Raw genomic sequence first — 25,925 nt, 5'->3', positions numbered from 1 at the left:
CAGACCTACTGAATTAGAAACCGTGTGGGCTGGGCCCTGCATGATGTGTTTTAACAAGCCCTCCAGGTGATTCTAACAAAGGCCCATTGGAAAATTACTAATCCACAAGTCAGAATGTTGAACGAGTGCGGTTGCTTAAAATCAGTGACGTAAGCCAGGTGTAAGAAGTAATGGCAGTGACGGATGCCGATGGACAGCTCCTGCCCCTCCATAGGGCGCAGTCTCCAGTCATTGCTGGACGTTTGTTGCAATGAGGAAACCCTGCTCTAGTGTCACCAGGTGTTTAGGATTTTCAAGAGATGAACAAGGGTTAAAGATTTTATTTGACTCATTAGTGAAGATACTGAGGTGATGTTACAACCAGTTCAAAGGAGAATCCATAGGACACACATATTTATGGTTCAGGAATATTGAAATGGAGACAAACTGGTTTTTCCACATGAAGCAGGTTGTATCTTCCCAGGACAAGTCATTTGCATGCCTATAGACAAGAATAATTTTTTTCAAAGATTTTATTTATTTATTTGACAGAGATCAAAAGTAGGCAGAGAGGCAGGGAGAGAGAGACAGAGAAGCAGGCTCCCCACCAAGCAGAGGACCCTGGGATCATGACGTGAGCCGAAGGCACTGAACCATCCAGGCGCCCCTAGACGAGAATAATTTTTAATTGCTTTCAGTTATCTACAGTTTACAGAGATTACCATAATTCCCAAAGAACCAAATACAGAGCACATGGAAGGGTCTGCTACAGATGGTGCAGTTTCTTTGAAAAACAAAGTTTGCCCTATATGAATAATATGATAGGTGGAAGCTGTCCCCTGAAAATTCGTTATGTTGAAGCTCTAAGCCCCTATGTGCTGGTATTTGGAGGTGGGACTTTGGGAGTTAATTAGTTTAGATGTGATCACAAGGGTGGAGCCCTCACGATGAGATTAGTATTTTTTTTTTAATTTTTTTAATCTTTTTAAATTTTTTTTTTATTATTTATTTGACAGATAGCGATCACAAGTAGGCAGAGAGGCAGTTAGAGAGAAAGGAGGAAGCAGGCTCCCTGCTGAGCAGAGAGCCCGATGTGGAGCTCGATCCCAGGACCCTGAGATCATGACCTGAGCCAAAGGCAGAGGCTTAACCCACTGAGCCACCCAGGCTCCCGAGATTAGTATTTTTATAAGAGGCAGAGACCCCAGTGCTCTCTGTATCCCCCCCTCTGCTCCCTCCCCCTTGGAAGCACGTGGCAAGATGGCAACCCTCCGCAAACGAGTCTTACCAGGGACCCCGTCTGCAGCACCTTCTCTGGCACTTCCCAGCCTCCAGACCTGTGAGAAAATGCTTGTTTAAGCCACCGAGTCTGGGGTATTCTGTTACAACAGCCCAAGTTAAGACAGGTAATAACTGTAAAAGGTTTAGTGCAGAAACTGGCAAACAGCTTTCATGACAGTTTCCATGTAGAGAGATGCTACGGGCTGCAGTCAGACGGAGATGTGTGTAGCTGACTTATTTTGAAACTCCGATAACACCATGGTGGTAAGATTGTACATTGACTCGGGTGGGGATGTCACTGGGCCACAAAGGTACAAGAGCCCCTGGCTCTGAGGGTCCCAAACAGCTCAGGTGTGCTTCATCACTACCAGTAAAATCCAAAGGCAGAGAGACAGTGGCAATGAAGCAAGAAAAGGACATATTACAGTGAGGCCAGCACAGGGAAGGGAGCAGAGTAACCTCTCAAAGAATATCTCCAAAGTACTGAAAAGACTTCCAGGTTTGTCTAAGCAAAATGTGGGGCAATGGTGGGCAGTGAAGTTCCGGTCATCAACGACGATGATTAGGGTCGATCCCAGGGTCTTGCTGGCCCAAGGCAGTCCCTGCTTCTGGCGGGGGTAGTGTTGGTTCCCATCACAGGATGCTTTCCCTGTGTGGGGCCATTTGTCACAGTTAAGAGAGAAGCTGGAGAGAAATTAACCCATTAGAAAGTACAGACTGAGGTCAAGATGGAAGTGAAGTCCTTGTTGAGAGACAGGACCTAAAGCCGTATAGCTACTATCTCTTACTACTACTAGGGTTCATTTGGCCATTCAACAAGTCTTGAGTGGCACTCTTGTGCTAGGCACTATTCCAGGTCCTGGGGATATGGATGTGTACAGAGCAGTTTTTGCTTTTAGTAGTGGGGTGAAACAGGCAATGGAGTATAGACCATTAGTTCTTCGAAGGAAAATTATCATTGTCTAGATAGCATGGCCTTTCATTGTCTCACCGACCTCCTAGAGGTTACTCACCGAGGTTACTCATAGATGACTGATATAGTAATGCAAATTATTCTGCAAGTTAGATGGACAGCCCCCACTGCTGATGGAAAAGTTAGTTTTGTATCCATTTATCCATGTGTTCCAACATTCCTTTATTCTGTACACATTAGCCTTTTCTTTTTCTTTTTAAAAATTTAAATAATCTCTTTACCCAATGTGGGGCTTGAAGTTTCAACCCTGATATCAAGAGTCTTACACTCTACTGACTGAGCCACCCAGGTGCCCCCAACACTTTCTGTCATTTAAATAAATTATAACATCACATCTCAGTTCCCCTCATTTATTTTTATTTTTTTAAAGATTTTATTTATTTATTTAACACAGAGAGAGATCACAAGTAGGCAGAGAGGCAGGCAGAGAGGGGGGGAAGCAGGATCCCTGCTGAGCAGAGAGCCCGATGTGGGGCTTGATCCCAAGACTCTGAGACCGTGACCTCAGCCAAAGGCAGTGGTTTAACCCACTGAGCCACCCAGGTGCCCCAGTTCCCCTCATTTAATTAAAGAGTTAAGGGGCGCCTGGGTGGCTCAGTGGGTTAAAGCCTCTGCCTTCCGCTTGGTCATAGTCTCAGGGTCCTGGGATGGAGCCCCACGTCATGCTCTCTGCTCAGCAGGGAGCCTGCTTCCCCCCTCTCTCTCTGCCGGCCTTTCTGCCTACTTGTGATCTCAATCTCTCTCTCTGACAAATAAATAAATAAAATCTCTAAAACAAAAGAGTTAAGATAGTTAACACGTGTTCATTTCAATATGTATGAGAATCCTAACTTTTTTGAGGAAAAATTATGCTTTAACAAAATAAGCAATATCTAGTATCAATGGTGTAACGTGTAATGGAGAAAAGAAGGTATTATGATGGAAAGCAGGTGTGTCATTTCAGAGAAGGTGGTGTGGGGGAAGACCCTCCTGGATACTTCCCACTGAGTAAAAATACTAGGCCCCCAGGGGCACCTGGGTGGCTCAGTGGGTTAAAGCCTCTGCCTTCAGCTTAGGCCATGGTCTCTGGTTCCTGGGATCGAGTCCCACATGGGACTCTCTGCTCAGCGGGGAGCCTGCTTCCTCCTCTCTCTCTGCCTGCCTCTCTGCCTACGTGTGATCTGTCTGTAAAATAAATAAATAATATATAAAATAAATAAATTATATATATATATATATATTTTAAGATTTTATTTATTTATTTGACAGAGAGAGATCCCACGTAGGCAGAGAGGCAGGCAGAGAGAGAGAGGAGGAAGCAGGCTCCCCGCTGAGCAGAGAGCCCAATGCGGGACTCGATCCCAGGACCCTGAGATCATGACCTGAGCCGAAGGCAGCGGCTTAACCCACTGAGCTACCCAGGCGCCCTAAATAAATAAAATATTAAAAAAAAAAAAAACTCGCCCCCTCAAAAACTATTTCTAGTTTATCTGAAAATCAAGTTGAACTGGGTATCCTGCCTTATCCAACAAGCCTACTCCAGAAGGACCAGAGCACGCAGGCCCCGCGACGCTGGTTGATAGGTTTTGACTCCGTTGCTGGTCTAGAAGTAGACTGTGCAAACTCAGCCTCTGCTGAGGGGAGGCATCTCTGCGAGGCGGCACCCCCGGCCCAGGGTCCCGCAAGGAGGCGGGGCCTGGCTGCTGGGCGGGGCCGCAGTAGGCCCCGCCCCGTCACGTGCCAACCCTCGCCTGCCGCGTCGGCAGCCCCGGATCGCGCCGGACGGCGGCTGCTAGACGGCAGGGACGGTCGCACCTTGAGCAGCGGGGCACGGGCCATGGCGGCGGCGGCGACAGTGGCAGCGGGGGCCGGGGCCGCGGCGGGGGCGGAGTCGGCCGAGGGGTCCCCGGGGCCGGCGGCGGCGCTGGAGCTGTGGCTCAGTGAGTAGCGGGGCCGCCCCTCGGCGGGGGCCCAGCACCACACGTGAGGCCTGGCTTCCCGCCTCCCGGGGTCTTTCTTCGGACGCGGCGGCGGCGGCGGCGGGCGGCAGGTGGCCGTGGGCCGGGGCCTGGGCCGGGCGTGGGTGCGGGGATCGCCGCGGGGTCCCCGGAGGAGCCTCAGGAGCCCGCCGGGCGGCGGAACCCGGGACTGGGTGCTCGGCCCCCTGCCACTGCCCACCTCCACTGTCGTCGCAGCGCACCAACATGATTCGCGTAATGGCTAGCGTTTGTGGAGCTTTTCTTTTGTGTCAAGCCCTGTGCGAGAAGCATTTCAGCCATTGTTAATCCTCACTACGACCCCAAGAGGCAGTTTCTATTATTAGCCCCGTTTTGGAGAAGAGGACGTTTCCACCGAAGGAGACTCGTGCAAGCCAGGCAGCCTCTTGCGGTCTCTCTGCAGCTGGCACAGATCTCTATCAGGCCCCTGTTGTTAATGTCAAAACAAGACCTTTATACCTTTCTTGTGTATGTTTACTCTGGCCTGGCATGTGTATGGTGAGCTTCATGACAGTCCTGGCCGGTAGGGGTAACCGATGAGGAATGGAAATTCAGGGAACGTACAGACTATGTATAGGGCTTTGCTAGGTGCTGGGAACGTACAGCCTTGCATAGGGCTTTGCTAGGTGCTGGGAATCCTGAGATGTCTAACACAGGGTCCTTGAACAGAAAGATTTTGTTTAGTGGGTCCAAGCCTGCAGGAAGGGCACCTTGCTGTAATTATGGGAAATTGGGGGTGCGGCTGTGTTTGCTTTACATGCGGTAGGAGTTGATCGGTTTACCTGGGGATTGTCACAGCAGACATAGCATTTGAGTGGAGAGTGGAGGTGACAACATCTCAGGCACTCAGGCCCAGGAAACCAGGTGCAAAAAGCTGGCCGGGAGGGCGTGGAGCGTTCTGGGAACCAGTAGTGGGAACTGCTGGAGGGTAAGGCCTAGAGAACAAAGAGCCTGGAAAAGAGGCTCCAGGGCTAATTGGGGCTTGTATGCTGCAGGAAGGAATTTCTGTTTTATCCTGTGGTGGGGTGGAGGTGGAATTTTCAGCGGGAGCATCTGATCGGGTGCACTTATTAAAAGCCTCACCTGCAGCCATGTGGAGCCAAACTGATTAAGGAGGCTAGGCCACGGAGGGAGAGTAAGTTAAAAGATGTTTTGGGTAGTGCTTAGGGGCTGAAGTAGGACAAAGGCATTGGGACTGACGTTGGAAATACTTAGCAGGCACAGTCAGCAGCCTTTGATGCCTTCGAATGGAGACTAGAGGAAAGCTAGGATGGATCCCAGGTTTCGGGCTCCGGTAACTGGTTCGTTAGAAATGTCTCACCTGTGAGGAGGACTTAGTTTACGATGGAAGAGATGGTTGAGTTGTGGAGTTTGAGGTACACGTGGCACAGCCAAAAAGAGACCCTCAGGGCAGGTGGTCAGCTGCAGAAAGGGGAGAAGCTGGCGGCTGGTGTGGGAGTCTGGTTCACTGGCAGAGAGCTTGTCCAGGCAGGCGGTGGTAGGAAGAGCAGAGGTTTGCACACAGAGCATGGAGAACCTCAGCCCTTAGGAAGCACGTGGGAAAAGCAGCGTGACGTGCAAGGCGGAGTGGACACGGGCAGGAGAAAGCTAGGAGGGTGGGGAGCGACCCACCTCAAAGGAGGGGTACAGTTGGTGGACAGGAAGATGGAGTAGTGTGAGGCAGCAGAAAGGGAGACCTTGAATTTGGCAACTAAAAGGTTACTGATGAGGCATCTTGGCGGTAAGTGGTGGGGAGGCCCGGTAAGTGGTGGGGAGGGCCGTTGAGAGGTGGTTGAGAGGTGGTAGATTAGGGGCCTAGACTGGGTTTGCCAAAAAGAGTCCGGTGGATGGGCGGAGAGGACAGGGTCAGCTGACCCACTGCCGGCGAGAGCAGGGCACCTGACTGCCCGGGGGGTAGGTTCTTCAGCCCCCACTGTTTTAGGCCGTTGTGGTCCCAAAGCTGCTAGATCTTCCGGTTTTTCAGGTAGAGCTAGAACCGTATTTTTATGTAAAATCTCTTGAGTTTTGAAGAGTTGGCAACAACTAATTTGAAATACAAAGTTTAATGTCGGGAGTGTGTAGCCCCTGGTCACCAGCCCTTTTTTCTTCCTTTCTTTTTTTCTTTTTTTAAGTGGTGTTCGCAAAAGGAAGGAGGGAGGGTAGCTAGAGGGAGTTTAGGTGTAAAGGAGATCTCTTAAGGAGAGGGGCACCTGTAAGCCTCTCTTTTCGCTGCTGTGCCTTTGGGAACTCGCCTGAAATTCCAAGTCCAGTGCTGGAGCTATGGGCGAGGGCCTTGAAGATGCTGAGGGAGGTCAGAGCCAGAGCAGAAAGGGGTGACCGGGCTTCCAGAGAGAAAGGGCACCTTTTGTTTTTCTGAATGGGGAAGGAGATAAAGATGATTACACATGCAAATAAGGTTCCGGGTGACTGCCACCCTTCCCTGCTAAGTGTCGGGGCCTGAAACGGAGTAGGGGGCTTGAGGAAGGAGATGGGGGAAGTTCGGGAACAGCAGGTAAGGGAAACAAAAGGGCACCCACCTGGGTGCTTGAGAGCAGGGGTTCAGCCTTGACACTGTTGACATATTGGGTCTGATAATTCTGTGTAGTGGGAGGTCTGTCTTGTGCTTTGTAAGGTCATTAGAATCCCTGGCCTCCACACACCGGAATGCCCACATTAAACCAAAAGCTTTGCCAGTCTGAGGGGGAAGGTGACCCTGCCCCTTGCCAGATGTCCCCTCGAGGCAAGGGGCAGGGTCACCTTCCCCCTCAGACTTGAGATCCTTGGAGTTTGGACTTAGAAGTGTTGATTGGACATCAGAAGTGCTTCCTGTAGTCTTCATGGTTTTGTGATTCTCCACCCCAGTAGGATCCGAGGAGGCGAACTGTGGTTTAAACTGGATTTGCTGGGATGTGGGGCGCAGCGGAGCTGATTCGATGGAAGGCCGAGGAGGCGGAGGGTTGATGGTGTACAAAGGACAGGAGTGTCGCCGAAGGAATGCGCCGCGAGTCTGGGCGGGGTCGGGGAGGAAGTCCTTGTAGGGGGGGTCCGAGGACTGCCAAGCTCAGGTCACCAGGAGACCTTGCCTTAGCAAAGCAGGGCAGCTGTGTCTTGAAGATGTGGATAGTAGTAATCTGACCGTAGAGTTAATATATGTGCAACACTGAGCTTGGTGCCCAGCATGGAGTGTTAGATATTATTACCATTAGTGGTGGTTTTCCCTTGTGAGTGGCAAAAGTCATACCAGCTTAGCAGGAGGAAAAAAAACTTTGGATCTAGAACTGGGGAGTAGTTCCTCAAAGGAACATCAGGAAGCTGAAGTGATGAATCACTGAATTCTCCTGAAACCAATATTGTGCTATATGTTAACTAACCAGAATTTAATAAAAATTGGGGTGGGGGGCTGCCTGGGTGGCTCAGTGGGTTAAAACCTCGGCCTTCGGCTCAGGTCATGATCCCGGGGTCCTGGGATCGAGCCCCATGTCCGGCTCCCTTCTTGGTGGGAAGCCTGCGTCTCCCTCTCCTGTTTCCCTTGTGTGCCCTCTCTCTCTCTGGCAAATAAATAAATAAAATCTTTTAGAAGATTTTTTTTTTTTTTTTTTTGATAGAGAGAGATCACAAGTAGGCAGAGAGAGAGGGAGAAGCAGGCTCCCCGCTGAGCGGAGAGCCCGATGCGGGGCTCGATCCCAGGACCCCGAGATCATGACCTGAGCTGAAGGCAGAGGCTTAAACCCCTGAGCCACCCAGGCGCCCCAATAAATAAAATCTTTTAAAAAGGAAATAGCTTTTGTGCATTCTGCAACCGCCCACCCCAAAACTCCATTGATTTTTTTGGTGGTGGTTCCCCATGCCTTCCCAGAGAGCTGCCTCATTCTTTTTTCTGAGAGCCGACGCCCCACGGAATGAGGTTTACTATGATTGATGTAACCGGTTCCCTGTTAGTGGGATGCTGAAAGCAGCGCTGGGTCCCCGTGGGTCTCTGGGACTGTAGCCACAGCGGTGCTGCCGGGGCTCGGGGCCATCTTACGTGCCTTTGGTGGGGTGCTTGGCAAAGTCCTGTCTCCTTCCCCCCCTCGACCTGCTCCCAGGTGATATGTCCTGTCTTCCTTCCAGCCTCACTTCTGTGGTTCTCTTGGGGATCAGTCAGATTGCAGTCTGTCTCTAGTCTCTCTGCTTCTTGAGGGCTAGCTCATTCTTTATCTCGGAGGCTAGCACAGGGCATTCCTATGGTGGGTCTCGCGCTCCCATCGTGGGCTTAACGGAAGGACTGCTGGACGGTAGGGGTCGGTGGGTACTTCCCAAAGGATTGAATTCTAAGTGCTCCTTGAGGTGACCGCTTCCCCACAGCCTCAGGGTTCCCCTGTCCAGTATAGGCTGCTCCTGGCGCCAGAGTCAGACTCTCGTGGTTCATTGGCAGCTGGTGTGAGATGATTTGGCTTCGGATTTAGTCACTCCTAGATGACCCATTCACTCACTGCTGGAGGTCTCAGCTGTTTTCTTAATACCCCTCACCCTGTGGCGGGCTTAAAATGCATAGGAATACAGCTTTTGTTTTATTTTAAAGATTTTATTTATTTATTTGACAGACAGATCACAAGGAGGCAGAGAGACAGGCATGGGGAGGGGGGAAGCTGGCTCCTTGCTGAGCAGAGCGCCCCACGAGAGGCTCGATCCCAGGACCCCAGGATCACAACCCGAGCTGAAGGCAGAGGCTTTAACCCACTCAGCCACCCAGGCACCCGGAACACAGCTTTTATTAAGCAGATACATGGCACTAGTGTTCTCTGTCCTGTCCAAGTGCCGGCTGAAGCAGCCACTTTAATGCCTGGAGCAGTCCTGAGAAGTCTTTCTGGTCGTGCCCTGCTGGCCACCTGCCACTTCTTGGGGCACATGGGTGTCCTGCACCCCGGATTGGGGCTATGGTCTGATGAGACCCAGTGGCTGGGCCTTGGGGGGTCGTTTTCTCTGGAGTCGCATGAAGACTCTGAACCAGCCGGACACGCTGGCATCATGTTATGAGAGACCCTGTTATTTCCGAACGAGGCTGGCCCTCTCCTGGAGTCAGAAATCGGTCCAGCCAACTGGCCAGGCTCTGCAGAAGGAAAGGCGAATCATTCATTCAGCAGAGATTTGTGTGCATGACATTCTGGAGGACGTGAATTTGAGTGGATGAGACAGGTCTTCCTGCTTTAGGGAGCAGGTAACAGTGGCGAGCAGGTTGAAGCTAGTTCCCAAAGAGGCCTTGCTTTGGCCAAGGGACCGCGAGAAATGTTTGGGCCCTGGTTGCTGTTTTCCAGCAACAGTTGTGGCTGGGCAGGCTTCTCTGCCTCTCCAGCCGTGAGAGGATAGTAGCACTCTCCCTTCCAAGCTGGACCCAGAAGAGGCTTGGGAAACACTCAGCCTGGTGGCTGATAACAACAGTAACTTCTTCACAAAAGAGAACAAAAAAAAAAAAAAGAAAAAGAAAAAAGGCAGCTACTACTACTCTTGCTCTTTGGGGGCTGAGATAAACTTTGAAGGAATCTTCATGTTACAAATAAACTTAGATTTTATAGATCTTCCTGTTTTGCCTTGGTTAAGGGTTTGGAACCTAACTTAACCTCATAGAAGTGTCCTTCTTCCTTTCTTTGGAAAAACTGGTGGCTGTCTTACTCTCTTCACTTAGTGGTGGGGGGGTGGTGAGGAGGAGCATGGCTGGATCCTGCTGATCTCCGTTCTAGGTCCAGTCGTGGATTGAGTTTCTGAATGCCCAGAGGCATCAGTCTTGACCTGGCAGTGAACTAAAACTTCAGGAAGCTAAAACCAAGCAGAATTATTTAAGATGAGTCAGGCATTCTTAATTAGGCTCTCTGAGAATCACTGCTTTATTTATTTATTTATTTTTTTAAAGATTTTTATTTATTTATTTGACAGAGAGAAATCACAAGTAGATGGAGAGGCAGGCAGAGAGAGAGAGAGGGAAGCAGGCTCTCCACTGAGCAGAGAGCCCGATGCTGGACTCGATCCCAGGACTTTGAGATCATGACCTGAGCCGAAGGCAGCGGCTTAACCCACTGAGCCACCCAGGCGCCCGAGAATCACTGCTTTAAATAATTTATTTCATGAGTAATTATTTTGTGCCTTTGAGGAAGGCATTGTACTAAGCACTGCAAAGAACACATGGCTTCTGCCTTCCAGAGTTTTATTCCCTTTAGGTGCAATAAGTCACAAATATGTGTGTTTTTAAAGTAAAAGGCAGAGACTTTGCCTTATAATGAACAATAAGATTAGCTGTCCTTTATTGATTACTTCAGAGAGAGAGGAGGAAGCAGGCTCCCCGCCGAGCAGAGAGCCAGATGCGGGGCTGGATCCCAGGGGACCCCGAGATCATGACCTGAGCCGAAGGCAGTGGCTTAACCACTGAGCCACCCAGGCGCCCCTCTTATTGATTACTTTAATATTTGCTACCATACCAGGCCCTTTAGACACTGTCTTACAAACTCAGGAGTGTCCTGTGAGGAAGGTGCTGTTTTCCTTTAAAGTAGAGGGAAGGCTCTGAGAGCCCAAGGACATGAAGCTAGTAGGACTGGAGCCAGAAGTCTCCATCGAAAGGGGGCAGGTAGGGGCTCTCTGCTCGGCGGGGAGCCTGCTTCCTCCTCTCTCTCTGCCTGCCTCTCTGCCTACTTGTGATCTCTCTCTCTGTCAAATAAATAAATAAAATCTTTTAAAAAGGGGGGGGCAGGTAGGGGCGCCTGGGTGGCTCAGTGGGTTGGGCCGCTGCCTTCGGCTTAGGTCGTGATCTCAGAGTCCTGGGATCGAGTCCCGCATCGGGCTCTCTGCTCGGCAGGGAGCCTGCTTCCCTCTCTCTCTCTCTCTCTCTCTGCCTGCCTCTCCATCTACTTGTGATTTCTCTCTGTCAAATAAATAAATAAAATCTTTAAAAAAAAAAAAATAAAAAAAAAATAAAAAGGGGGGGGCAGGTAAAATGTGGGCCTTCTGAGAAGGAAGAGAGGCTTCTGTTTTGCAGGGGTGAGAGACAGATTGAGGAAGTCTTTTTGAAGAAGTGGCATTTGAATTGGGGCTCACAGGATGGCTGGGGTTTGCGGTCCAGCGTAGGAAAGCGCTTTGAGGAGGAACAGGTGAGGGAATGCAGACCATGGCAGCATGGCGCCTTTGTCCCCCCCTGCTGTCTTTTTTCACTTAGAATGGAGTTGGCTTCTTTTTTTTTAAAGATTTCATTTATTCATTTGACAGAGAGAGATCACAAGCAGGCAGAGAGGCAGGCAGAGAGAGAGGAAGGGAAGCAGGCTCCCCGCTGATCAGAGAGCCCGATGCGGGGCTCGATCCCAGGACCCTGAGATCATGACCTGGGCTGAAGGCAGAGGCTTTAACCCACTGAGCCACCCAGGCGCCCCACGGAGTTGGCTTTTTGAATTCTCACAGTTGAGCTAGGGAGACACATGACTTCCACATGACAGAAGTGTGGCTGCAGTCAGGAAAGGTTAAACTCTGCTTGACCTTGGACTCTTCTGTAATCCGGCTCGGGAGGAGAATCACAGGGTCTGGAGCAGCCTGGAGGAGGTCTGGCCAGAAGGTGGAAATTCAGATGGGCCTTAAAATGGATGGGATTTTACAAGGAGACAAGAGGAGTGAATGTTTAGGCCTAAGGAATAATAGCAGAAACAGGACCCTAGAATCAGCCAGTTGCAGAGCTTGGAAGAGCTTCTCTCTCAGGAGCCCTCAGGGAGGTCTTTCACTGGAGGGATGGGTAGCCCCCCAGGAGGTGGGCAGCAAGGAGTGGGGGTGGTTAGGAAAGCATAGGACAGAGGCCTTCCAGCAGCTCCTTTGTGCAAGAGCAGAGCCTGGTTTAATCTGGGGCAGGATGTGTGGAATGGATACCCGTCTTGGACGGCTGGACAGGAATTCTAGGCAGCAGTGTTGGGAGGGCAGGAGAAGCTGCTGTCATCCAGCACCAGGCAGGTGAGCGATGACCCCTCCCCTCAGCAGAGCTCGGTCTTACCTTAGGCTTCTTCTCATCCCCCTTCTGCAGGGATCTCTGGCTGTGCCGCCGGCCTCTCAGTGCGTAGTGTCCTCACATTTCATTGGGGGATCGTAGTGTGATTGGGTCCGGGGGTCCCTGGGAATGTCCAGGTTTCCAGAAGGGAACAGCATTTTGAGAAGTGAACACAAGGAGGTCCTTTTTTTAGAGTGCACAAGTCGCTGACGCATGGCGAAGCTTCGGACATGAGCCGGTCAGAGAGGATCTCAGTAAGCTGAGGGTTAGACATAGGGGTGTTGTTTTTGAGGAGGGGATGAGATGACCAAGTGGAGCCACCTAGAGCCTTGTGGTGTATTCTGACCTTACCATCACATGGCTGAGAAAGTTAGAAGGAGCCTCCCGCAGGGCGCCTGCGTGGCTCAGTTGGTTAAGCGGCTGCTGTTGGCTCAGGTCGTGATCCCAGGGTCATGGCATCAAGCCGCATATTGGGCTCCCTCCTCAATGGGAGTCTGCTTCTCCTTCTCCCTCTGACTCTCTCTCTCAGAAAAAGGGGGGTAGCTTCCTGGATGCTGGCCCTCACTCATCTTCATTGCAGGGCCAAAGTGGGGAGTCCCGACGGGGCATGAGGGAGGCTCATGTAGGCCAACCGCTGCACGGAAGGGGAGTTTGTTGCATGGCAAAAGCTTGCTTGTTCAGCTAGCCAATCTTCACTGAGGCCATATCTTGTGCCAGAAACTGTGCCTGATGGTGGCCAATAGCATAGCCACGGTCCTGTCCGTTTCAGCTGTCTGCTTGCTGGGTCTGATCCCCTGGAGGTGTGCTAGAACCGTTCTTGGCTACCACTTTATTTGTGGAGGGGCGGGTGTATATTTTTTTTCATTCTTTATTTTTATTTCCTTGACAGATAAAGCTACAGACCCAAGCGTGTCAGAACAGGATTGGTCCGCTATCCAGAATTTCTGTGACCAGGTGAACACCGATCCCAATGGGTAAGGTGACCTTCACACACATGCACTTGACTCAGGATACCTCAGACAAAGTACATGCTTCAGTCTCTTGGGTCTGTTTGACCTAAGAGAAAGAAAGTGAGGCTTTCTTTCCTTTTTTTTTTTTTTTCCTCCATGATCTGAGAACATTATTTTCCTGGAGATAGCAAATGGGGGAAAAAATGGAGTGTTCTAAGTAACTAATGCTGAGGAGACCCCTGAATGTTAGGGATAAAATGTGGCTAGGTTATGTGACAATGCAAAAGACATCAGTGTGTTCTCCGTTATTTAAGTGTCCTCTTTCTTAAGAAAATGTAGGAAAAAGGTGAGACTTTGTGGGTTTCTGGGTTTTGTTTTTATTTTGTTTTTAATATTATTTCTGTTTCCAAAGCATCTAGATAGGAGCTAAGGAATCATGCCAGCCATCCGCATGTTTAATCTACATGTTGCTGTGTAGTCAGCATCTCGAACTCAGTGAAAAGTTTGATCACACTTTCTACTGCAGTGTGTACTGAGTGTTTGTCATCTAACAGGGTCTGCCGCTCACGACCTTGTTACACACAGGTCTGGCCCTGAGCATACAGCTTGAGGTTGTCGGCGTGGGTTGGCTGCGGGGAGGGGGATGGCAGGTAGTCTAGCTGCAGCAGGGGTGGGTGGGCCTCCTTCAGAGGCAGGTGTGTGGGCTCTGGGCCTGTCACTCCACCTCTGCTTTGGGACCCGTGCTTCTGGAAGAGGCAACGTGACAGAGTGTACTGAGCCATACCAGTTGGTTTCTTCCTCTCCACCCACATCCCAGGTCTCTCTGTTTTCCCTTAGCCCAACCCACGCGCCTTGGCTCCTAGCCCACAAGATCCAGTCTCCGCAAGAGAAAGAAGCTCTTTATGCCTTAACGGTGAGTTTGGCTTGGCCCTGCGCTTAAGTTTTCCTCCTGTGCAGCTAGAGAGCGCTGGACCCCAGGCCTGTTGCACGTGCCAGAGAGTGTCCAATAGCGAGTTCTGCACTCGGGTGGCCCCATCCTAGGTCTGTTTCGAGAAAGCAGCATTGAGCCTCCTTTGGGGGAAGAGAAGGCTTTCTTTCCCTTCATCTTCCAGAGACCAGGGCTGGCGGGTTCAGGCGCCACACGTAGCGGGGCCTGACCGCTCACACGAATTAGTGAGCTGCTGGGTGAGGAGGGAAACCCCGGAGAGTGCGAGGCTGGTGTGCAGAGGGCAGCTGTGGCCCAGCCACTTGGGCCCAGTGTTGCTAAAACTTAGCTTTCCAGGAGAAATCAGAATTTATCAATGTCTGTGACTAATTGTAAATGTTAAACAAGAGTGTGGACCAAAGAAGATGCGTGCAGGCCCGTCTTGCCACTTGAGTGCCAGCCAGTAGCCTCTGGCGTAATAGTCCTTGTGCGCTACAGATCAGGCGTCTGCCTCTGAGCAGGGCGGGATTCTCTAGCCAGTGTCTCCTGCCCCCGTGGTCTCCTTAAAAGGCGGGGTGGTCTCTGAGCTTTCTCCTGGGCACAGACCTGGCGTTTATAGCCAGATCATACAGGCAGGTAGCATTTTTTCTTCATCTGAAAATGTCACCCTTCCTCAAACTTCAGTGTCTTTGTCCTCTTGAGGAAACACTAGCCATGATTCCAGCAGACATTCATTGGCTGTGAGATGAGCCCTGAAGCCAGTGGTTTTCCCTTTCCTCATGGGGCTCCTGTGTCCGTGCAGGTGCTGGAGATGTGTGTGAACCACTGTGGGGAGAAGTTCCACAACGAGGTGGCCAAATTCCGCTTCCTGAATGAGCTGATCAAAGTGTTGTCCCCGAAGGTGAGCAGCCTGGGCTTGGCTGGACTGCACTTACTTGCCGCGCTGTACCTACCCCAGCCTCCAGACCTTCTTGTGCCCCTTCTTGGTCCAGAGCTAGGCCTGCTCACAACAGAGCCTGTCGGCTGATCTCTGGTTTGCGACAGAACAGAGGGGATGGCCATCTGCGTGTGACAGCTTTCCTCTTGTTGGTTTGTAACCTCGGGAGCTTCTCAAGTGTGATCTGGAATTGAACTTGACACTTGTCCTGGGTGGTGGCAGGACTCCACCCCTGCCACATCTTCAGTGATACAGAGGACTTAAGGGAGTTCGGTGACAGGTACTGTGTAGGTGTTCCCCACACCACATCACTATTTCACGGCTGTGTCCACATTCCAAGGACAGCAGAAAGGGTGAGAAACCTTAGTTTGCCCAAGTCTGCTCACAGGTCAGCCGGCAGTCACATCTTTCTCGATGGCCTTCCCCAACACTCTCCAAGGTCTAGGATGCTGGTCATGTTCGTGAGCTGAGTCCTGCCTTTGGTTGTCAACATTGTCATGTTCTCCCTTTAAAGATGGCCTTGGGGTGGCTGATCTAGAAGGGTGAGGAACTTCAAGCTTGAGGACAGGTTTTCTGGTGGTGATGGCAAGAGATAGCAGGTGTGACTTTCAGTTTTATGTCCCTTCTGGCCTGCTCTCTGCATCTCTTCTCCTAGCCCCTGTGGCAGCAACACCGTCCTCGGATGGAGCCCTTCTTGGCTACTTCGCAGTAATTCTCTGATATCAGCTGTAGGTCCTATAGTTCAGTTCATTTCAGTTCTGCCACTAACTACCCAGAGTTATCATAGACCCTACCCACAAAGGGCTCGGTCCTACCTAGACCTGCCTCCATCACATACCAGCAAGGGGTCTCAGGTGTCCTCAGGTTACTTCCTGCCCTCTGACCAACTACAAATTCAGGGGTTCCCATGACTCCCTCCATAGTTTCATAATCCACTGGAAAGACTCACAAAAGATAGGAAAGCACAATACTCACTATTATCCTTTTGCTATAAAGGATGTAAGTGCAAGAGATCCGTGGACCAAAGTTTTGGGGAGAATGGGGAGCAGAGTCCCCGTACCACCCTCCAGAACTCCATGTGTTCTAATCAGGAGGCTCCCCAACGCTCCTTGCTGGAGAGTTTTTGTCGGAAGTTATGTAGGCATTTTGATTAAATCATGAGCTAGGCTTGGGCGCCTCAGTGGCTCAGTTGGTTAAGCGACTGTCCTTGGTTCAGGTCATGATCCCGGAGTCCTGGGATCAAATTCCACATCAGGCTCCCAGCTCCATGGGGAGTCTGCTTCTCCCACTGACCTCCCCTTTCATGCTCTCTCACTCTGTCTCTCTCTCTCTCTCTCTCTCTCTCTCTGAAATAAATAAATAAATAAAATCTTAAAAAAAAAACCCATTAGCTAGGCTTGAATTCCGTCTCCAGCCCCCACCCCTCCTGGGAGTTGGGCTGAAAGTTCCGACCCTGTTGTTGTGTGGTGGGTTTTTCTGAAGTGGCCAGTCTTTCCCTTGAAACCAAGTGCCCACCATGAATGGTGAATGTAAACTCACATGTGGTCCAAGGGAGCTCCTGGTGAATAATAAAAGCTATTCCTAAAACTTAGGATATTCCAGGGGTTTTTGAAACTGTGCTGGGAACTAGAGGTAAAGACCAAATACATTTTACTGATCTTGCCTCATTCAAAAACTGAGTGTCCCCTGTGGCTCTAACCTAGCCCAGTATACGGTGGGCTTCACTTGAGCAGTTACAGAGGTTGACTCCTGGAAATACAGAAGGCACCCTGGGGCTGGGCACCAGGCAGTTTGGTCTCTCTTGCTGCCCTTCTCCACCAGCCTGGGGCAGCTCGCTTCCCTGGACCTCAGCGGCCATCTCTGCCGTGGTAGCGTGTGCTGGCTAAGTCCTTTTCAGCTCTATAATTCTTTCCTTTTTATTTTCAGTACCTGGGGTCCTGGACCACAGAAAAGGTTAAAGGAAGAGTCATCGAAATACTCTTCAGTTGGACTGTCTGGTTTCCAGAGGATGTCAAGATCCGAGATGCTTACCAGATGCTGAAGAAACAGGGTCAGACTCCATGTCTTACATTGCATTTTCTCGTCACAGTCGTTCTGTTTTTTTGTGTGCTTTGTGGTTTTCTCGGTGAAAGCTGGGCATCTTGCGTAGGACAGTAGAGTCTGAGACAAATGATTTTTTTAAAAATTGTTTTATTTTATTTTATTTTATTTTTATTTATTTTATTTTATTTTATTTTATTTTTTTTATTTTTTATTAATTTGACAGAGAGAAATCACAAGTAGACGGAGAGGCAGCCAGAGAGAGAGAGAAAGGGAAGCAGGCTCTCTGCTCAGCAGAGAACCCGATGCGGGACTCGATCCCAGGACTCTGAGATCATGACCTGAGCCGAAGGCAGCGGCTTAACCCACTGAGCCACCCAGGCTCCCATATTTTATTTTATTTTTTAATTTTATTTATTTATTTGGCAGAGAGATCACAAGTAGGCAGAGAGGCAGGCAGAGAGAGGGGGAAGCAGGCTCCCTGCTGAGCAGAGAGCCCAATGTGGGGCTCCATCCCAGGACCCTGAGATCATGACCTGAGCTGAAGGCAGAGGCTTAACCCACTGAGCCACCCAGGTGCACTAAAGATTGTTTAATTTTTTAAAAAACTTGATTCACTTATTTGAGAGAGAGCATGGGTGGATGGGACAGGGAGAGGGAGAAGTGTGGGGCTCGATCCCAGGACACTGGGATCATGACCTCAGCTAAAGGCAGATGCTTAACCGAGCTGTTTCTCCAGGTCTCGGTAGCACCTGTTCGTGATCCTGCCCCTCCCCCAGGGCCAGAAGGCTTTCCTTTCTGTTTGGAAGCTGCAGTCTGTTCCCACAGCTGAGGAATGCAGGGTTTGTTGTCCTTTTCCAGCACTTGAAGGTGCTTGTTCTGGAGGAGAGAGGACGGAAGTGGGACCGCAGGCCTTGGCCGTGTCTTTGCATGAGGGCCTGGTGAGGCCTCGTGAAGAGCCTGTTGCTCCTGCGCCGGTGTGGGCCTCAGAGGTTCTGTGCTCTCTCACCTGCTCACTCCAGCCTGTAAACAATTGAGAAACAACTTTATCTGAATTTTTCGCCTTGGTGTTGCCTTCCGTCTTTCCTCGGAGGCCCTGCCTTCCCTTAGATTTCAGGTCGTTCCTGGCCCTGTGTTTTCCGCCGTGATGGATTTAGGAAAAGTGGTCGATCTGTAGGTTGTCCAGTGCTGTGTCGTTGGAGGTAGAGTCACGCAGTTTGTACCTCTCTGTGTCCTGAGCAGAAGTTGGGAGTCCACAGAGCCTTGTAGAAGAGGGAACCTGGATGGGGCACCTGGGTGGCTCAGTTGTTAAGCGTCCGTCTTCAGCTCAGGTCATGACCAGGGTCCTGGGATTGAGCCCCACATTGGGCTCCCTGCGGGAGGCCTGCTACTCCCTGTTCCTTTGCCTGCTTTTGCTTCCTCTCTTGCTGTCTCTCTCTGTCAAATAAAAAATTAAATCTTAAAAAAAAAAAAAGGAACCTGGATTCAGGATGGACTGTTTTTCTCCATCACATGTACTCACTGTTGTTGAGAGGGTCAGGGGTCGTGGCTTCTACAGTAATTTCTGGGCCCTGGGAGGTTATGTACCTGCATGTAATGATCAGTGTTCTTATAGCGTCAGGCCCGTGTCCCACTAACCGTAGGGTCTGGAGCTGGTAAGAAACTCCTAGTTTCTTATGTCCCACTGGGAACACACTGTCGATGACCTTAAAGGGACAGACTCAGGGTATGACCGAGCCTCTGCATCCTCCCTCAGCTGACTTCAAGGAACCAGCACAAGACAGGGACATCAGAAACTAGGAGTTTCTGGACTTGATGCTGCTTCCTACTGAGATCAATGGGTACCCATAACCATATTTTAACTTCTAGGAATCGTAAAGCAAGACCCTAAACTACCAGTGGATAAAATTTTGCCTCCACCTTCTCCCTGGCCCAAGAGCTCTATCTTCGATGCCGATGAAGAAAAGTCCAAGGTAAGGAGCCCCTCTCTGACCTTGGTGGCAGCAGACCCCTTCTTTTAGGGATTTTCCTGAAATATCCCCTGAGATGTGCTCTGATCCCTGAACCAAAGTTGGGGGGGTATGTGAGGAGGTGGGTTAGTGAGTTCTCTCTGGAGCAGGCTCTTAGAGTGGTAGCATAAGGTCTGGATGTTTTCTCTATGGATGGGCCAAATAGTAAATGCCATGTTAATGTACCCTCTGCCTTACCTGTACGAGCATTCCTGAGGGAAGGAAGGTACAAAAGGATAACCCAAGTGGGCCAGGTGGGTGGGTGGTTGTATTCAGTGTATGTGTGGTATTGGGGGAAGATGCTGGAAAGAACTGGCTGTGTGTTCGCTCACATTTTTTCTTCAATGCCAGTAAGCCTGATCCTACCCATCTTCCTTCTGCTACCATCTCCAGTAATTGTTGCTCCTCAGACATCAGGAAGGAGAGGGATGAGGAACTGGGGATAGCTTTAGAGTGCCTCTGCGTGGGGAGAGGGCCCTTGAGCACTGGTGGTGGCCGTGTGTTGGGACATTACCAATCTTGGTCACTCACAGGGTCTGGGAAATGAGGACCAGGGAAGCTCCAGGCAGTGGAGAGACAAAGGCTTGGGGACCCTCTGCCTCTAACTGCACCCCTGAGCTGCACCCTCCCTTGGACCTGGAGGTTCAGGGGCCATGGGGTCAGAACAAGCTGGATTATGTTAGGTTCTGGGCTGTCTTTCCCTCTGGTTCCTCTCCTGCCGGTGCCTTTCAGAGGCAGAGGGTAGGAAGAGGAGGGATGGCACGGCCTTCGGAGACAGAGAATCCTGTGTCCCTGGGGCAAGCTACGAGATGCTCTGGGCTTCCCTAGAGCCTTTACTCCATCAGTGCAGACTGAGTGACTCCCACGGGCATGGCATTCTGGTAGATGACCGAGGTGTATCAGAGGGTGCCTGGCCCAGGACAAGCTCAGCATTAGTGACATTTTGGGCCAGATAATTTTCCTGCTGGGGGCTGTCCTGTTGAGAGTAGGGAGTCTACAGTATTCCGGCCTCTACCCGCTGGATGCCAGTAGCACTCCAGTTGTGACAATCAGAAAGGTCTCCAGTCTTTGCCAGATGTCTCCTGGGGGCTGTTTCTTCCACCTGCCTACCCTGTCGAAACCCAGGGGTCTGTGGGGGGAGTCCGAATACCTCCATGGCCTCACTGTGAGGACTTGGTAAGAGAACTTGTGGGAAGTCCGCATTCTGTTGCTGCGGCTGCTGCTCTGGGCCCTCTGACACCGGGGGGACGGCGTCTCACCGCCTCTTGTTCACCCTGCAGCTTCTGACGAGGCTTCTGAAGAGCAACCACCCGGAGGATCTTCAGGCTGCAAACAGGTTGATCAAGAACTTGGTCAAGGAGGTGGGCGTTTTTCCACGGGGCTCTGCAGAAGCAGCATTTGACACCGCTGTGTGTGCGCTGGAGGGAGTGGGTGTACAGTTGGCCGAGGAGAATGGTGTCCTCTGGGCCCAGAAGGGGGACACAGCCGCGGGCTCCCTGAGGGGAACAGCAGGATGGTGAGGGGAAGCAGAAATCCTGCTGTGCACTTTCCAAGTACTTCTGTGCGAGAGCCCCAAGCATGTCATAGACCCCAATGTCTGTCCCAGTGACAGAGTCCAGTTTGGCCATCTGGTCCCTGGACTGCATTGCCTTTTGCAGGAATTCTGGGCTCCGCGTTTTCTTCGCCACTGAGCGGACACTCCCACCCACTTGGTGTTCTAGTGACTTCCCTGAGCTTCCCAGCTGAGTGCCTCTTTCCCGTCCCTCGCTCATGCGTTACCCAGGCCTTTGCTCCTCACCTCCGTCCCCTGTCTTCTAACAGGAGCAAGAGAAAACTGAGAAAGTGTCGAAGAGAGTCAGCGCTGTGGAGGAGGTACGGAACCACGTGAAGGTGCTGCAGGAAATGCTGAGCGTGTACCGCCGGCCCGGCCAGGCCCCGCCCGACCAGGAGGCCTTGCAGGTACCGGTTTGACAAAATCAGTTCAAGTAGAATTGAGTGTAAGTGACACATTAGAAATTGCACGTATCTCAAGCGGATTCGATGTGTTTTGACGTGTGTGTGTCCATGAAGCCATCATCACAATCAAGATAGTAAACATGTCCTTTGCCCCCCAGAATCTCCGCATCCCCCGGGTTAGCCCTCCCCTCCTTGTGTGTCTTCACGTCCTCCAAGCAACCACTGCCTCGTTGCGTGATCTGATTAGCTTATACTTCCTAGACTTGTATGAAAGGAACAAGAGTTTTCTTTCCTTCTTCCTCTTCTTATCTTTCTGGCTTCTCTCTCTAGCTTCTCCCTCTTGGCATAATGGAGATCCATTCATGGCGTGTGTATCAGTAGTTTGCTATTTATTGTTGACTGGTATTCTGTTGTGTGTATTACAATATGTCCGTCTTTTGATAGATAATGGGTTGTTTCCAGCTTTGGGTGATTGTGAATTAAACTGCTGTGAACAGTTGTATAGTTGTGTACAGGATTCTCAATCCCAGGACCCTGGGATCATGACCTGAGCCGAAGGCAGAAGCTTTTTAACCCACTGAGCCACCCAGGGGCTCCTCCATCTTTTTTTTTTTTAAAACACCTTCAGTGTGAATTTACTTATCCTAAGAGTAGCCATTAGCACTGGCTAGAAGAATTTAATCAGCCCTAAAAGAAGTCCTGGGCCCATTAGCACACATCTGCACCACTCCCCTCAGCCCCCCATCCCCCACCCCCCACCTCAGCGGCTCCTGGCAACCACTGATCCATGGTCTGTGTCTGTAGATCTTCCTCCTTGGACATTTTGTATAAATTGAATCCTACACCATGCCTTGAGTCTGGCTGCTTTCACTTAACGTCTGGAAGATTTCTCCACCTCCTAGTGTGTATTAAAACTTCATTCCTTTTTCTGGCCGAGTAACCTTCCGCCGCATGGCTGGCTCACGTTTTGTTTGTCGGTTCCATCAGTTGGGCATTTGGGCTTCCACTTCGGCTATTATGAATGATGTTGTGAACATCTGTTACCAGTTTTCTGTGTGTGCAGTGTAAGCTTTTGATTTTCTTCAGTACGCATCTGTGTCTGCAGCTGGAGTTGCCAGATCATCTAGTGGGTCTGTCTCAGTGTCTGAGCCAAGCCATGTGCCAAACCACGGTGCCAGTTACAGGCCCACCAGCAAGATGAGAGGGCGCAGTTTTCCGGATCCTGCCAGCACTTTTTTCTGCCTGTCTTTTGGTAATAGCTCTCCTGGTGGGTGTAAAGTGGGATCTCACTGTGGTTTTCAAATGTATTTCCTTGGTGACGTAAGCTGAGCTTTCTTTCCTAGGTCTCTTGGCCGCTTGTATAACCTCTTGCTGAAGATCCTTTGCCCAGTTTTTAATTGGGTTGTCTCTTTTGAGTGGTTAAGGGTTCTTTATATATCCTGGATACCAGTCCTGTGTCGGACTTTCTCCTTTAATCTGGGAGTTTGATCTGTGTGTTGTCTTTTGTCCCTGGGGCTGTCGGTGTCCTAGCCGCGCCACCACCGCCCGTGCAGACAGATGGCGGCGGGAGCGGAGTGCTGTCCGAGGCAGCCGCTCGAAGCCTGTCCTTGCAGCTCTGCTCTTCTTCCTCCTTCCGCCAGCTACATTTGTCTTCTCTGTCTGCTTCCAGCTTTTTGTGCTTCTCTGCACAGGAAAGATGGCTTTCACGGAGCCCCTTAGTTTCCCTGTCCTTCCATTTCACAGAGTTAGCAGAAACAAACTAGTAGCTTTCCTAAGCCCAGATTCCTGAGAGAACAATCTGTTTGTCCAGCAAGGCTCCCGTACCTACCCCAGGTCAGTCAGCTATAGCCAGAACTGGGTAGAGTTGCAGAGAAGATCATGCTGGCCTCTGCGTCCGGGGGGGTGGGGACAGTACTCAGAAGGGTTACTGGGCTTGGGCCAGGCAGATGCTCCAAAGCCAGCTCCCTGTGGTGAGTTTGTGCCAGAGTCCATCAGCAAGGCTGGCCTGCTGGGCCTCTAAATAGCACAGCTTTCCCCACCCAAGATGGTAACGAGCTAGGAGACAGGAGAGACGTGGCGTGAAACAAAACTTCTTCCTTGTAATGGGCAGAGCCATCTTTGGGGAAAACCGCACGTAAATATTAGCAAGTGGCTTCCCAATACTGAAGCCGAATCAGGCAGGTTTACCTACTGCTCAGATAGCACTGGCTCACCGCTGCTCTCCCCACAAGGGGCTTCCTTCTCTAAAACGTAGGGCTGGTGGCAGTGGAGCCGGATGTGCGCTTGCGTACAGGCAGGGCGCTCTCAAGAGCAAAGTGGCAGGAAAGGGGGGTCCTTCCTGCTTCCTCCTGCCACTTCCCGACGGTGCAGGGGACAAGAATGAGGCATGAACAAATCAGCTTCAAGACAAAGGGAGCAGGGGCCAGCCGTTGAGAAGACTGTCTTCCCGAACGACCCGTCAGTCTAGTATTTGTTAGGTAAAGGTAGCAATCAACAAAGGACTGGAAGGAGATTGTAGATAAGCAGGATGCGCCTGAGCAAGCAGTATAGGATCATCTAATTATCATCATCTAATGAACTGCAGGCAATCTCTGGAGAAGGGGAGGTAACAGAAAAAAGATGCAGGCCACCATCCACCCTGAGTGGGCGCCGGGCATCCCCGGCTACTTGGCTTCGAGAACGTGTATCGTGTATTGTCCTCTCCCCCAGAGGAGGATACTGCTGCTAGTACATGTTTAAGCATGGTGGTCAGCGTGTTCTTCTCAGGGACGGTTACACCTCTCCCGGACTCCCCTAGCAGAGAGGTCATTTCACCAGCCCTGGGGGAGCGGGCGGGGAGCACTACCCATCAGGGAGGACTGCGGTGCTAAGTTAGTTGGGTTCCTTTGCAAGGAAGTCTAACATGCACAGAAGCCAGCGTCCTCCTCAACACCGAGCATGTGGAGGGTGCCGCTGTCCAGAGCACTTCCCTGCGATCAGGAGAGTGAGACTTCCCAGGTGTTATTGGTGCGGACTGAGGTTTAGTCCTGGGAGAACCTGCAGTGGAAATCAGGGAGTGTTTTTGGAAAAGGAAGACTGGCATCAGACAACAGTTGGATGGGGAGTTTGGATGTTAGTTTTATTATTTTTTTTAAAAAGATTTTATTTATGTGACAGAGACACAGTGAGGCAGGGAACACAAGCAGGGGGACTGGGAGAGGGAGAAGCAGGGAGCCTGATGTGGAGCTTGATCTCAGGACCCCGGGATCATGACCTGAGCCAGAGGCAGACGTTTAATGACTGAGCCACCCAGGTGCCCTCTGGATGCTAGTTTTAAAGCAGAGGAATCTCTTCAGAGTTCTGTGTGGGGCTACCCCATTATTAAAGCTCTTCTAGGAGGCAAGGAAAGGAGCTTGGAGAAGCGCTAATATCGTACATGCTCAGAAGGTAGACTCTTACAGGCTTCTGTCATCTTTTTAACTATTTTAAAAGTTCAGATAACTATAGCCCAAACTGTCTCTGACACTGTAGCAGCCATGTCATTTCAAACCTGCAGTCCGCATTTAGGACGGACTAAGGAGAATTCCAGAAGCCCTAGACTCTGCTGTATGCTTATTGGAGGCGTCTGGGGCCTTGCTGTGAAACCAGGCTGTTTCCTCAGGTCGTGTATGAGCGCTGTGAGAAGCTGCGGCCCACGCTGTTCCGGCTGGCGAGTGAGACCACGGACGACGACGACGCGCTGGGTAAGGCGGTCCTCCTCCTCTGGGCGCAGCCGGGACCGCGGAGGGCAGGACGCACGTGCCCCTTCCTGCTGGGCTGCGGTGGTGTCAGAGACCAGACAGAAGGGCTTTAGTTCGATGGCGGCTGGGCTTCCGAAGGGCGTGCCCCGTGTTGGCTTCGAACTGATTTCCAGGATGCTCGAGGCCTGAGCGAGCGGTCATCGGCAGGTCCGAGAGCGTAGAGAGGGTGGGAATGTGCGGTGAAGGTTGGGCGCAAGGGAGATGCTAGAAGGAAGATTAACGGAAGTCTGAGGAGCTGCTGCATCTCGAAGGTCTCCCCAGCCTGAGTGCCGCAGGGGCTGGGTCACCAACCTAAATGAGGCTGAGGAGGAACGGAGGGGGTGGTAGGGACTGTGGAGAATGTTCGTACCTGTGGACGCGGATTAAAATATTTTAGACTTTATGTTACGGAAAATTTCAGGACATGTGCAGGGAAATAGTGGGATAAACCCTGTGTGCCCTTCACCTGTGGGTAACAGCCACCAGCTGGCACATGACCCATCTTTTTTCCTCTTGTTGCATATGTACTGCTCTACCCCCATCGCTCATTCTCTCTGAAGCAAATTCCACATGTTTTAAGGTAATCCAATAGTGTTAAGATTTCCCTGGGCATTTCTCTCGAAACATTTCGTGCTAACCCTCCCGCCTCCTCCTGAATCACTCAGAAAAGCCATACTTTACAATGCTATTTTGTAAGCCCTTTTTTAATGGATAGCCCCTCTGTTCTTTTTCTTTGTTATTAGATGAAAAGCATGCCCCCTAGCACACCCTAGCACATACCCTCCTCGGTGTCCATCACCCAGCTACCCCTTCCTTCTCACTGCCCTCCCCTCCAGCAACCCTCAGTTTGTTTTGTGAGACTAAGAGTCTCTTATGGTTTGTCTCCCTCCCCGGTCTCATCTAGTTCATTTTTCCCTCCCTCTCAAATTCCTCCTATCAGAGAGATCATGTGATAATTGTCTTTCTCTGATTGACTTACTTCACTTACCATAATACCCTCTAGTTCCATCCACATCATTGCAAATGGCAAGATTTCGTGGTTGTTTGTTTTGTTTTTCTTTTGGATGGGTGCATGGTATTCCTGTGTGTGTGTGTGTGTGTGTGTGTGTGTGTGTGTGTACACACACCACGTCTTTATCCAGTCATCTGTT

At 50.9% G+C, this 25,925-nt stretch overlaps 1 protein-coding gene across 3 annotated transcripts in view; it reads left to right on the top strand.

Annotated features, from left to right (window-relative positions):
- Positions 1–3,951: 3,951 nt before the first annotated feature.
- GGA2 (golgi associated, gamma adaptin ear containing, ARF binding protein 2) overlaps positions 3,952–25,925 on the top strand; it is a 34,747-nt gene continuing 12,773 nt past the window's right edge. Inside the window, exons 1-10 of one of the 3 annotated variants that reach the window (XM_032328087.1) lie at positions 11,562–12,050; positions 12,148–12,165; positions 13,089–13,173; positions 13,987–14,062; positions 14,877–14,975; positions 16,938–17,061; positions 18,921–19,024; positions 20,341–20,421; positions 20,882–21,019; positions 24,657–24,738. In XM_032328087.1, coding sequence (XP_032183978.1) covers positions 11,657–12,050; positions 12,148–12,165; positions 13,089–13,173; positions 13,987–14,062; positions 14,877–14,975; positions 16,938–17,061; positions 18,921–19,024; positions 20,341–20,421; positions 20,882–21,019; positions 24,657–24,738 — 1,201 coding nt within the window. In that variant the 5' untranslated portion in view covers positions 11,562–11,656. Of the gene's footprint in view, positions 4,153–11,561; positions 12,051–12,147; positions 12,166–13,088; positions 13,174–13,986; positions 14,063–14,876; positions 14,976–16,937; positions 17,062–18,920; positions 19,025–20,340; positions 20,422–20,881; positions 21,020–24,656; positions 24,739–25,925 lie in introns of those variants that run through there. The other 2 variants (XM_032328085.1, XM_032328086.1) reach the window with 2 other exon arrangements.

Source organism: Mustela erminea, chromosome 20 (genome assembly GCF_009829155.1).
Source record: "Mustela erminea isolate mMusErm1 chromosome 20, mMusErm1.Pri, whole genome shotgun sequence".
Lineage (NCBI taxonomy): Eukaryota > Metazoa > Chordata > Mammalia > Carnivora > Mustelidae > Mustela > Mustela erminea.
This window is presented reverse-complemented; position numbering and strand designations above follow the sequence as displayed.